The following is a 10,198-nucleotide window of genomic DNA, read 5'->3' as shown; positions in this document are numbered from 1 at the left end:
TGGGTCCTCTCCTCCACTTCTTGAGGCCTCAGATCCCTGACCTGTGCATCCCACCCACCTCAGCTGCAGAGGAGGGTGCGTATGAGACGGGCATAGAGGCTGGTACAGGGTCCATGAAGCCAAGAGGCTCCCGGGCCCTGCCTTGCAGCGTCAGCCCAGGCTCTGCTGCAGCCTCGCCAGCCCCCGCACGGCAGACAGGACCCAAACACAGTGCCGGCCCTTCCTCTTTATTCCCTTTCTGCTCCATTCAGAGGGGTGGGGGGGTCGCGGGGTCAAGGGCGTGGCCACGGGTGGGTGCTAGTCGTCCTCCACAGCAAAGGTGAAGGGGTTCAGCTTGTAGCCAGTTCCCGAGTAGAACTTGTTCTGGAACTCCACCCTGGGGTGAGGGGAGAGTTGGTGAGGGGAGGCCCGCACCCTGCCCCGTGCCGCCCGGGCACCCGGTGGGCCGCTCACCAGTGCAGCCGCAGCGCGTGTAAGAAGGCCGAGAGCCCCTCCATCACCAGCAGGATGGCCACGGTCAGCACGGCGAAGGCGGCAAAGACCGGGAACAGAACCAGGGCCGCCACGCCCACCTCTCGGCCCATGTCCATGCCCAGGCCTACGCGCATCACCATGGCCCACAGGACCTCGGACAGCTCTGTGGGCGAAGGGGTGCAAATGGAGAGCAGGGGCCAAGGGTGCCCACCAACGCCCTTGGCAGCCCGAAGCCCCTCTTCCTGTGGGACTGGCAGGGGACCTCCTATGATGTCCCCATTTTACAGAGGGGGTTCCTGATCCCCAGAGAAGCGACCCGCCCAGGCCGCCCAGCCAGCAGCTGTGTGTGTGGGACATGGAGGCAGGACTTGACCGTGGCCAGGCCGCCCGCCACACTGGTCACTCACGGGCATGGGCCAGGCTCAGGGCCCAGAGGCGCAGGTAGGAGGCCGTGTTGGAGATGCAACCCAGGCAGAACTCAATGGTGTGGATGGCCTGGTGCATGAGGACCTCGGAGAGAACAAACTGGGGGAGGGGCAGCAGTGAGGGGCAGACCGGGCCAGCTGACCGCCCCCACTCAGGAAGGCACCACACCCACCTTGTCCTCCTCCTGGTCCCTCGGGCGCCCCGCCTTCTCCTCGTCAGAGCCCCAGCCAGCCACAGATGCGTCGGTTGAGTTCAGAAGTTCAGTCTTGGCCTCATCCTGGGCCTGGGGGCGGCAGCATCAGCAGGCCCAGCCCCCGACGGGCCACACTGCCCCCACCACCTGCGCAGCCAGTCTCCAGGAGGGAGGTCTCAGGCTGGCAGCAGCTCCGCCTCCCGCACAGGCCCCGCCCACACCTCCTGTACCTGCAGTTGGCCAGTGCGCCACCTTGCCTGGCGGCGGTGCTGCCAGCGGAGGAACAAGGGCGTGCCGAGCAGCAGGACGGGCACCGTGGCCAGGGCCAGGACCACCAGCACAGACTGCACCACCTCCTGCAGGGGAGAGGGCTCCATCAGGGGGCCCACAGTCTGCTCCTCCCCCGGGGCCCTCACTACGCAGGGACGTCACTGCACAAGGAATCCTCGGAGAAGGGGCACAGGCTTCCGGGACCCCAGGTGTGCAACCCCACCTCCCACCTGGACCTCTGTCCCATGGCCTCAGGCCTGCATCCTCATATCTCAGACGAGGATCCGGCAGCTCTGAGCGCCTAGTGACCGGGGCCCCCGTGAGGGGGTTGAGCCCGCTCACCCACCCAGCCCACCTGTCCAGAGAAGAGTGGCCGGTTGGTGGGGCTGCGGGAGAAGAGGAACATGTTGATGAAGTGGATGAGGATGCTGGGGGCGGAGGCGGCGCTGGCGGCCGAGACTCGCAGCCACTTGTAGATGACCATGAAGACCAGGTAGCCGAACAGGCCCAGGAGGAAGATCAGCTCGGGCAGGGTCTCCAGCAGCAGCCGGTGCCACTGGCCAAAGTGTCTGGGGCGGGACAAGGGCAGGGTCACTGGACCACCCTGGCCCCGCAGTCCCCACTTTTCCCCAACCAGAGCCTGGGCCCTCACATGTGGTTGAAGACTCCTAGGACCACCCCGAAGGCCATGTGGGTGACCCCCAGGATGACGGACATCTTCATCTTGAAGGAGTTGAGGAAACTCAGGTGGTTGATGGCCAGGCTCCAGATCTGGGGTGGCAGGAGGGGTGGGTGTCATGCAGGGGCCTCCTGTTTGTCCCTTTTGGGACCTTAGCACAATCTATCACCTGCCCCCCAAGAGGCAGCGGGGAGCACTGGTTAAGAGCACAGATGAGGCCAGACAACCGGGGCCCAACCCCGGCTCCCCCTAACTGGGTGACCCTGTGCCTCATCTTCCTCGTCTGTAAAATGGGTATGATGCTAATGCGTGCCTTGTGGAATTGGCACAGAAACCAAATATAAAGTCATTGCACATACAGGGCTCAGAACAGCACCTGGCACAGAGGGGGCTCCACGGTGACGCTGCTGTCACCATGACACGCTTCTCTGTGCAGGGAGGGTCCAGCAAGAAGGCCCCTCATCTGTCTGGGGCCCCCGGCATCCTTCACCAGAACTGGGCTGCCCTCCCGCTCGCCTGCAGCACCCAGGGCCAGCAGCCAGGACTCACAGGGTCGATGCCGAAGGGATAGGGTCCCAGGAAGACACCAGTGATGTTGGGGTTCAGGGCGAGCAGCGGGTGCTCGGCCAGGAAGGTGTCACTGTGGCAACAACGGGCAGGGTGGTCAGGGCAGTGGGGACTGGGGGTGGCGGGGACCCAGGGACAGTGGGGCAGGCGGGCCTCACCTCCAGCCAGACTGGTTGGCCATGGCGGCCACGCTCCAGCCCGACGGGAAGATGACGGTGGCGCGGCTGAAGCACTCGTTGTAGATGAAGCCGGTGTAGATGGAGAACAGGCCCATGAGCAGGAGCAGGTAGCGGCCGCTGAAGAAGGTCTGCCAGATCTGAGGGTGGAGGCTGTGAGACAGGCCCGGCCCCGCCCCCGCCCCGCCCCCGCCCCGCGCCCTCACCTCATTCTTCGCCGTCTTGACGGCTGGCCGGTCCTCGGCCAGCACCATGGCCAGGGCGAAGAGGAACATGAGCAGCCCGTGGCCCACGTCCCCGAACATGACGGCAAAGAGGAAGGGGAAGGTGATGATGGTGTAGGGCGCTGCGGGAGAGGGGCCCTGCGGTCAGCCGGGACCCTGCAGCCAACACCACTCTGTGCAAGACGCCACAGAGGCTTTGAACCCAGGCTCTGGGGCAGCACCTGATTCAAACTTCTTCAAAAGCACAGTGTGGCCAAACAGGGCACCGGCAGGCTCACTCTGGCCCCGGACTGCTGGTTTGCAACCCCCGACGGCTGTGCCCCTTCCCAGAGCGGCTCCGAGTCTGACCCCAGAGCGCTCACTGAGGTGCGCGGTCAGCCCTCCACGCGGCCGCCCCTACCCAGGGCCGCTGCTCCCGGCTCCACCCTGCGGCCCCCTTGTGAGCTTCGCCTGGGGGATGCTGAACACCCCCCACACACTGCCCCAGAGTGACGGGGATGACGGGGACTGTGCCTCTCATCTCCGGAGGACGGGACAGGCCCAGTGTGGACCCCGCCCTCCCAGGCCTCCACCAAACAGCGGTGGCCCTGTGGCTCTCACCGGGGTTGACTTCCTGGTAGCGGCCCACACCGTAGGCGTCCACGATGCCCTGGAAGCTGGCCGTGAAGCGCGTGGTGCGGATGAGCGTGGGAGGCATGTCCCGGTAGGGGATGCAGTGAACCACCGCGCTCACACCCTCATCACTCTGGGACATCCGGCAGGCAGGCGGAGAGACAAGACTGGTGGCAGGGTCTTCGGGGACCCGCAGCCCCCCCAGCCAGGCCAGATGGAGACACAGAACGCTGGGGGGGCTGGCTGGGGGAGCACTGGGGGTCCCGGGGCGAACCCTCCCTTCTCTGTGAAGCAGGCCGACCAGTCCCACCTGCCCCCATTCAGGAGGATTTAGGGAGAGCCAGAAACCAGCTGGCCCAGAGTCCTTGGGAAATGGAAGTCTGCGCTGCTCATCTAGGTGGCCCGGGAGAGGGAGCCCCGTTGCCGCCTGTGAGCACCTACTAGGCACCAGCAGCCTGTGGATGTGTTTACATTACAGCGACCCCTGGAGGCAGAGTCCTTGCACCCATTTCACAGATGAGAAGCCTGAGGCTCCCTCGTTTGCTTGAGGTCACAGGGCCAGTGCCTTTGAAGCCTGGATTTGAACCTGGTTTCTGATTTAACGCGATTGCAGCAGCCAAGGTTTGACGACCCACCCAAGGGGCTCTGGGAAGCCAGGGGGTGGCCTTGCTGGGCCAGGGCCATCAGGGTGGACTCCCCGGGGGAGGGGGAGCCCTGGCAAAGGCATAGCACCGGGAACGGGAAGTGTGTTGTGAGGCAATCACAGGCCGCTGCCCAGGGGCAGGGGAGGGTGGCAGAGCCCACCAGGCTCACCGAGCTGTTCTGCAGCGCCTGCTGCAGGGTGGGGAGGTCGCGCGTGGCGCACCAGGCCTCGGCGATGAGGCACTTGTACGTGGGGCTGACGCTGCACTGGTTGAGAGCCAAGTACACCGCCTTCATCTTGCGGATCTGCACCTGCCAGGGCGGCAGCAGCTGCTGCACGCGGCCCAGCACCTGGCTCAGGAAGCGCTCTGTCTCCCCCAGGACCTGTGGCCAGAGCGGGAGTGAGGAACTGCAGGCAGGAGGGCGGGGGAGCCGGGAGTGGGGAGCAGGCAGGTGGGGCGGGAGGGGAGGCGTGGTCCGGCCAGGCCCGGGTGGGTGCCCACCTCCTGCAGCTCCAGGCTCTGCTGCTGGAGCCGCTGCAGGGCCCCCCGGCGGGCCTCCTCCTGCTCCTCGAACGGGAACACGTGGCAGTGAAAGCTGGCAGGGAGGACGACGGGTGACGTGAGTGGGCCCCGGGTTTGGGGCTGTGTGAAGGCTGGAGGCTCACAGGGCAGTGCAGGTGGCAGGGTGGGCTAGTGGCGGGGACAGGGTGACAGGCAGGGGCAGCCCCAGGACAGAGTGGGCTCCCTGGAGGGAACAGCAGGCCTGGGCACAAGGGCAGCAGGTGGCCAGCCCCCCAAGGGCTCACCAGTCAGTGATCTTCCTGATTTTCTGCCCGATCTGCTCGCCCCAGTAGGAGATGAGGAAGGTCATCCACGCTGCAGGCTCACCCTGCCAGAGTGGGGCCCGGTTTACCCTGCAGTCCGGGCTCTGCCCAGCACGGGGCCCCAGCCTGGGTGTCCCCGGCCACTCACCGTCACCGGGTCCTCCAGCTGCTGCTCCGTCTCCCTGAAGCTGGCGATGAGGAAGCCGCGGCAGGCCCTCCAGAGCAGGCGCTCCAGGGCGGCGGCCTTGTGGGGCTCCAGGGCGCCTGCCACGAAGCTGCAGGGGGCAGGCGGGGTGAGCCGCGCCTCCCCCTGCACCGCCCTGCCAGGCCACCCCAGGCCACCCCAGGCCCTGCCCCCAGGGAGAAGGCAAGGCCACCAGGCTGCGCCCAAGCAGGAGAAACCCCTACGAGCAAGGAAAACTCCCGGCCTGAGGAGGAGGCAGGAGGAGGGAGAGCACTAGACAAGGAGTCCAAGCTGGGCCTGGCCTGGCCCCTGCATGACGGTTGACAGGAAAGAGTATGACGCTGCCCCCCACTTACTTGACCCGCAGGTCCTGGTGCGGCCCCCCCGGGGACTGGAGCAGGGGTGTTCTTTCCAAGGGAACATCTGTGTGGCTGGCTGCCAGCTGAGAGTGGAGAGGCACTGTGAGCCGGGCCCAGTGGGGTGGGCACCCCCCCTCCCCTGCGCCCCTCTGGGCGAGGGCTGACCTGGGGGCCCTGGCCCTGGCCCAGCACGGCCATGTGCAGCTGCAGCTTGTGCAGCTGGGCCCGCAGGGTCTGCTGGTTGCCCCGCACATCCCGGAGCTCCTGCGCCAGGCGATCTGTCTCCTCCTGAATGCGCAGCAGGTCTCGGGGTGGGGGCGCCGGCAGCCTACCCTCGGGTGGGGGCAGCGACAGCCCAGCCCGCCGCACCTCCTCCTGCAGGAAGGCTGGGTGCAGAGGGATGGGCGTCAGGGGAGACCACGCAGGAGCCCCAACCAGCTAATGGCCACTGTCAGCCAAGGGCTGGCTAATGTCTAGGGGATTTCAAGCAGCCCAAACTCCACTGGCCACCAGCTAACTGATTCAGAGTCTGAAATCCCCAGGAAAACCCCAGGCCACACCTCTACTCACAGGTCTGCTCCGCTTCTGCTGAGCTCGGCAGACTACGCTCCCTCTCCAGCCCCTGTCCCCGGCGCAGCCCAGGGCCTGGGCCCCACCGCGGTCCTCCAGGCAGGCCGGCCCTAGCATTGCAGGGCTCGGGACATGAGCCTGCGTGGAGGCCCACCCACTACCTGCCTGACTTACACGCCATCAGTCAAGCTATCAGACCATTACACAGCGTGCACGGTCCTCCCACCCCGCAGGCTCCTCCAGGAGGGGCTGCCAGAGAGGTGCCAGAGCCGAGGTCCCCTTGCCCGGGTCTAAGAAGGAGCTGCTCCTTGGGGGCACCTGACCCTGGACCCTGGCCTCTGCCCACCACAGTTCATCTGCACCAGGGGAAACTCTGTTCGTGCTTAGAAACCATGGTGGCTCCACTGGACATATTCCTGGGCCCTCGGAGTACTCAAGGCTCCTTCCAACCAGCCCTAGGCCCTCTGCTCAGCTCACCCGTCTGCTCTGCTCCCAGGAAGGGAGGGACCCCTTTCCACAGATGCCCTGTCCTGGCTCTGCAGGGCCCAGCCTGGACCTCCCTTCTCTGTCTTCCACCTGGGTGACCCAGACCCCCCCTTTCAGACTAAGCTCCTCCTCCGAGAAGCCCGCCTGGGATGCGGGCCGGGCCGACTCACTGAAGGTCTTCTCCAGCTCCTCGCAGCGCCGCACGTCCACCACGAAGCGTCTCTGGAAGGCGCTCACTGAGGCGTTGAGCTGTGGAGGTGGTGTGCAGGGCTCAGTTTTCTGGGGTGGGGGCCAGAAAGGTCCCTACTCCCAGGCCCAGGCTCTCCTCAGCTGTAGCTGCTTCCCCCACAAAGGTCTTAGGTACACCGTGAACCTCCAGCAGACCCCACAGCCAAGGAGGGCCCAGCAGGGCCCAGAAAGTCTGGCTGAACTGGGCCAGGTCAGGGGACCTCAGCCGTGAGAACACCTGCCCTTCCTGAGAGCAGGGCATCTGGGGCCGGGCTGCGGGAGTCCAGCAGGAACCGGGCCACTAGGAGAGGAGGGGCCCCCTCCCAGCCCTTCCCAGCCCCACTCACATCTCGGAACTCCACGAGGCCCAGCTCGCCCAGCTGGCTCACACAGGTGTAGGCGGCAGCTGTGGGCAGGAAGAGCTGGACCAGAGACACCTCCTCACTCCGGAACATGGAGCCCATGGTTCTGTGGGGCGGGCAGGGGCGGGGCTCAGTCGGGGGCCACTGTGCGATAGGGTGCTGAGGTCACATATGAAGTAAGTAACCCCACATCCTGACCCACAGCCCAACTTCAAGCTCTTTCCTCGCCCGTTCTGCCGTGTCTGAGACCTCTGCCCTCCACCCTGGTGGCTCCTGGTGACAGTGGCTCTTCTCATCCCTGGCCTCTGCTCCCACTGTCCCTGCTCTGCGACCTGCCCTTACCCTGGAGCCGACTCATCCTTGGGGCCGCAGGCCAAGGGTCGCCTCCAGCAGTGGCCTCCTGGCTGCCCCGGCCCTCACTGGTCCTTGTCTTTCTATCCCAGGGAGCAACGGTGACAACCGACACCAGGCGTAGGTCGGGCCTGTCCCCACAGGCAGCTGGAGCCCTCCTCCCTCCCGCCATGACCGTGTGCCGAGGGGATGGGCGTCTGCACGGGGTTCCCGGGGCTCAGGAAGGGCAGAAAGCAGAGGGGACACCGATGAATGGGGGCCCTTCTCCTGAGGCCTGGGCTGCCTGGCAGCAGCCATTGTGGCTATAGGCATTGTGGGTATGGGCGGGGGCAGCCTTTCAGGTTGTCTAAACTTGAAAGCGAAACTGCAAACTTGAAAATGAGCCTGGAGGGTCTGGCCAGGCCTTGCTCAGTCGCCGGCACGGGTGGCCGTGGTGGCTCCGACGGGCCCTGCAGATGCTCCCACCCACAAGCCAGGGCTCTGTGGCCACTGCTCTTGGGACCCAGGGCCAGCCACTTCCCTCTGTGGGACTCACTTTCCTTAGCTCTCAAACTGCAGGGAGGAGGCAGGCACAAGCTAGGCCCCCACTGGGGGTGAAGGATTGGCGCCAGAGTGCCTGGCCCACTGTCTGGGCCGGTGGGGCCTGCCCAACTGGTCACTTCCTCCCCCCGGGGCCTGGTTTACTTAAGTCTAAATAGGGAATGCAGTCCGGTCCGCCAGGAGAGGAGAGAATGCCCTGGAGGCAGCCCAAGGCTGCAGAAGCCGGCCCTGGTCAGGATGGGCGTGTAGGAGGAGCTGGGTTCCGTTCCTGAAGGGTCAGGGACCACTGGTAGGAGCCCTGCCCAAGCTGTGATTGGCGGTGTGATCTTGGGGGAGTCTCTTGCCCTCTCTGAGCCTCCACTTCCTCTTTGGGGAAATGGGACTTGGCCACCCCCAGCAGAGACAGGACCTGGATGGGGAGATGACCGAGCCCCCGTGTAATCCCTTCACCCACACTATCTCATTTAAATTTCACAGCAGTCTTGAAGGGAGAAGGCACTGTAGCCTCGTTTTATGGTCAACTGAGAGGTGAGGTTCAAGATCACATGGTCAGCAGGTGGCCAAGTCAGGCAGGAGCCAGGCCGGGCTGAAGGTTTGGGAGTCCCAGAGCCAAATATGTGCTCAGGGGAGAGCTATTTTCTGCCCTGGGCACCCAGAAAGGAAGAGCTGGCCAAATGGGGGGCCGTAGGAAGCCAGGTCTGGGGACTCATGGGGGGTAGCAGCCCTAAGCAGCGGCTGTGGCAAATACAGCCTGGGGTCCTGACTCACGGGGTCCTCGTGCCTGGGCATTCCCTGGATGGGATAAGCTGTGGTGGGCATGGGTATGTAGAAACCTGGCTAGACCCCTTCCCTGGTCAATACCTACCCCTCATCCTCCTTGGCCCCTGTCCCAGCCAGGGGCCACCCCTGTCCTGTTTAAGGAGCAAATGGAGGTGCCTTTGTCCTGTGGCCTTCAGGGCCCAGCCCACTCCTCTCTGTGGGACCCTCCTCTCTTCCCGGCCCCTCGGGAGGCTGGAGGCTGAGGCCAGCTCCTGCAGGAACCCACCAGGTCTCTCCTCCCAGCCCCTGGCACACTGGGATGAGCCGGGCTGGAGGGAGAGGTCAGGCCCTCCTCCGTTCCAGAATCGCAGGCTCTGGACTCAGAATGACCTCGCCTGCCTCTAGCTCTGCTGCTTCCCACTCGGGTGGGTCTCAGTTTCCTCATCTGTAGAATGGGGCGCTCCCTCGGGCAAGCTGCAGGGCGGGAAGCTCTGAGTGCCTCCAGGCCTGGCAGAGTTGGGCTCGGCAGTTGTTAGCAGCTGTTAACACCCCATCCTCCTCTTCCTCTTCCTAGCGGCCCCGGTGGCCTCCAGCAAGGCCTCACACGGGGCGCGGGACTCACCCCAGCTCAGCGGCACGCAGCGCTGCTCGCTCTCCGCGTTCCAAGGCTCTGCGATCCCCGCCCCGGCGCCCACGCAACTCACTTTGCTCCGCGGGCGGGCGGAACTGAGGGGCGGGGTCAGCCAAGCCCCGCCCCCAGCCCTGGCGTCTGGGCTGTGACTTCTCCTGGGCTTTGCTTCCTCGACCGAGGCTGGAAAGCCATCATGGGCGTGGGGCGTGGAGACCCCGAGACAGGAGCAGAGACACTGAGTGGCTCTAACCAGGGTTGTCTAAGCGGCCAGGCTGGGGGAGGACCCAAGCCCAGGCCCAGCTTGGGGGCTAGAGAATGGGGCCCCCACCATTCAGAGGGCTCTCTGGGCCGATGGCTGATGGGACCCCAACACCCTTAGGCCTGGGGCCAAGATCCACCTAGGGTCCAAGACCAACACGCTCCCCACGTATCGTACCCCCTCCTTCTCCTGTGAGGCCTCAATTACACGGGGTCCGGACACCTTCCTGCCAGCAGAGGGGCCTGGCAGACCAGCGCTCTGTGCCCTTGGGTGATGGCTGCCCCTCCCAGGGCTTCCTTCTTCAATGGCAGCAGAACATCCAGGGCCAGGCCACGGTTGTTGGCCCACTCAGGGCCCTGCTCCCAAGCAGGTGCTGGGCA

The 10,198-nt window shown here is 65.4% G+C and overlaps 1 protein-coding gene across 1 annotated transcript; it reads right to left on the bottom strand.

Annotated features, from left to right (window-relative positions):
* Positions 1 to 211: 211 nt before the first annotated feature.
* Positions 212 to 9,632, bottom strand: TCIRG1 (T cell immune regulator 1, ATPase H+ transporting V0 subunit a3). Its single transcript, XM_036258947.1, has 20 exons — positions 9,551 to 9,632; positions 7,264 to 7,384; positions 6,859 to 6,937; positions 5,798 to 6,018; positions 5,630 to 5,715; positions 5,238 to 5,364; positions 5,072 to 5,154; positions 4,767 to 4,860; positions 4,435 to 4,647; positions 3,610 to 3,754; positions 2,992 to 3,131; positions 2,768 to 2,925; positions 2,592 to 2,682; positions 2,016 to 2,134; positions 1,719 to 1,932; positions 1,324 to 1,449; positions 1,073 to 1,183; positions 882 to 999; positions 454 to 637; positions 212 to 376 (listed from the first exon to the last, which is right to left on the bottom strand). Exons 2-20 carry the CDS (start codon positions 7,378 to 7,380, stop codon positions 298 to 300), a joined length of 2,505 nt encoding a protein of 834 aa, XP_036114840.1. The 5' UTR covers positions 7,381 to 7,384; positions 9,551 to 9,632; the 3' UTR covers positions 212 to 297.
* Between the last annotated feature and the right edge of the window lie 566 nt (positions 9,633 to 10,198).

The sequence above is a fragment of the Molossus molossus genome, unplaced genomic scaffold (assembly GCF_014108415.1).
Source record: "Molossus molossus isolate mMolMol1 unplaced genomic scaffold, mMolMol1.p scaffold_m16_p_13, whole genome shotgun sequence".
In the NCBI taxonomy this organism is placed as follows: Eukaryota; Metazoa; Chordata; class Mammalia; order Chiroptera; family Molossidae; genus Molossus; species Molossus molossus.
Note: the sequence above shows the minus strand (reverse complement) of the source record. Positions and strands in the feature narration are given on the sequence as shown.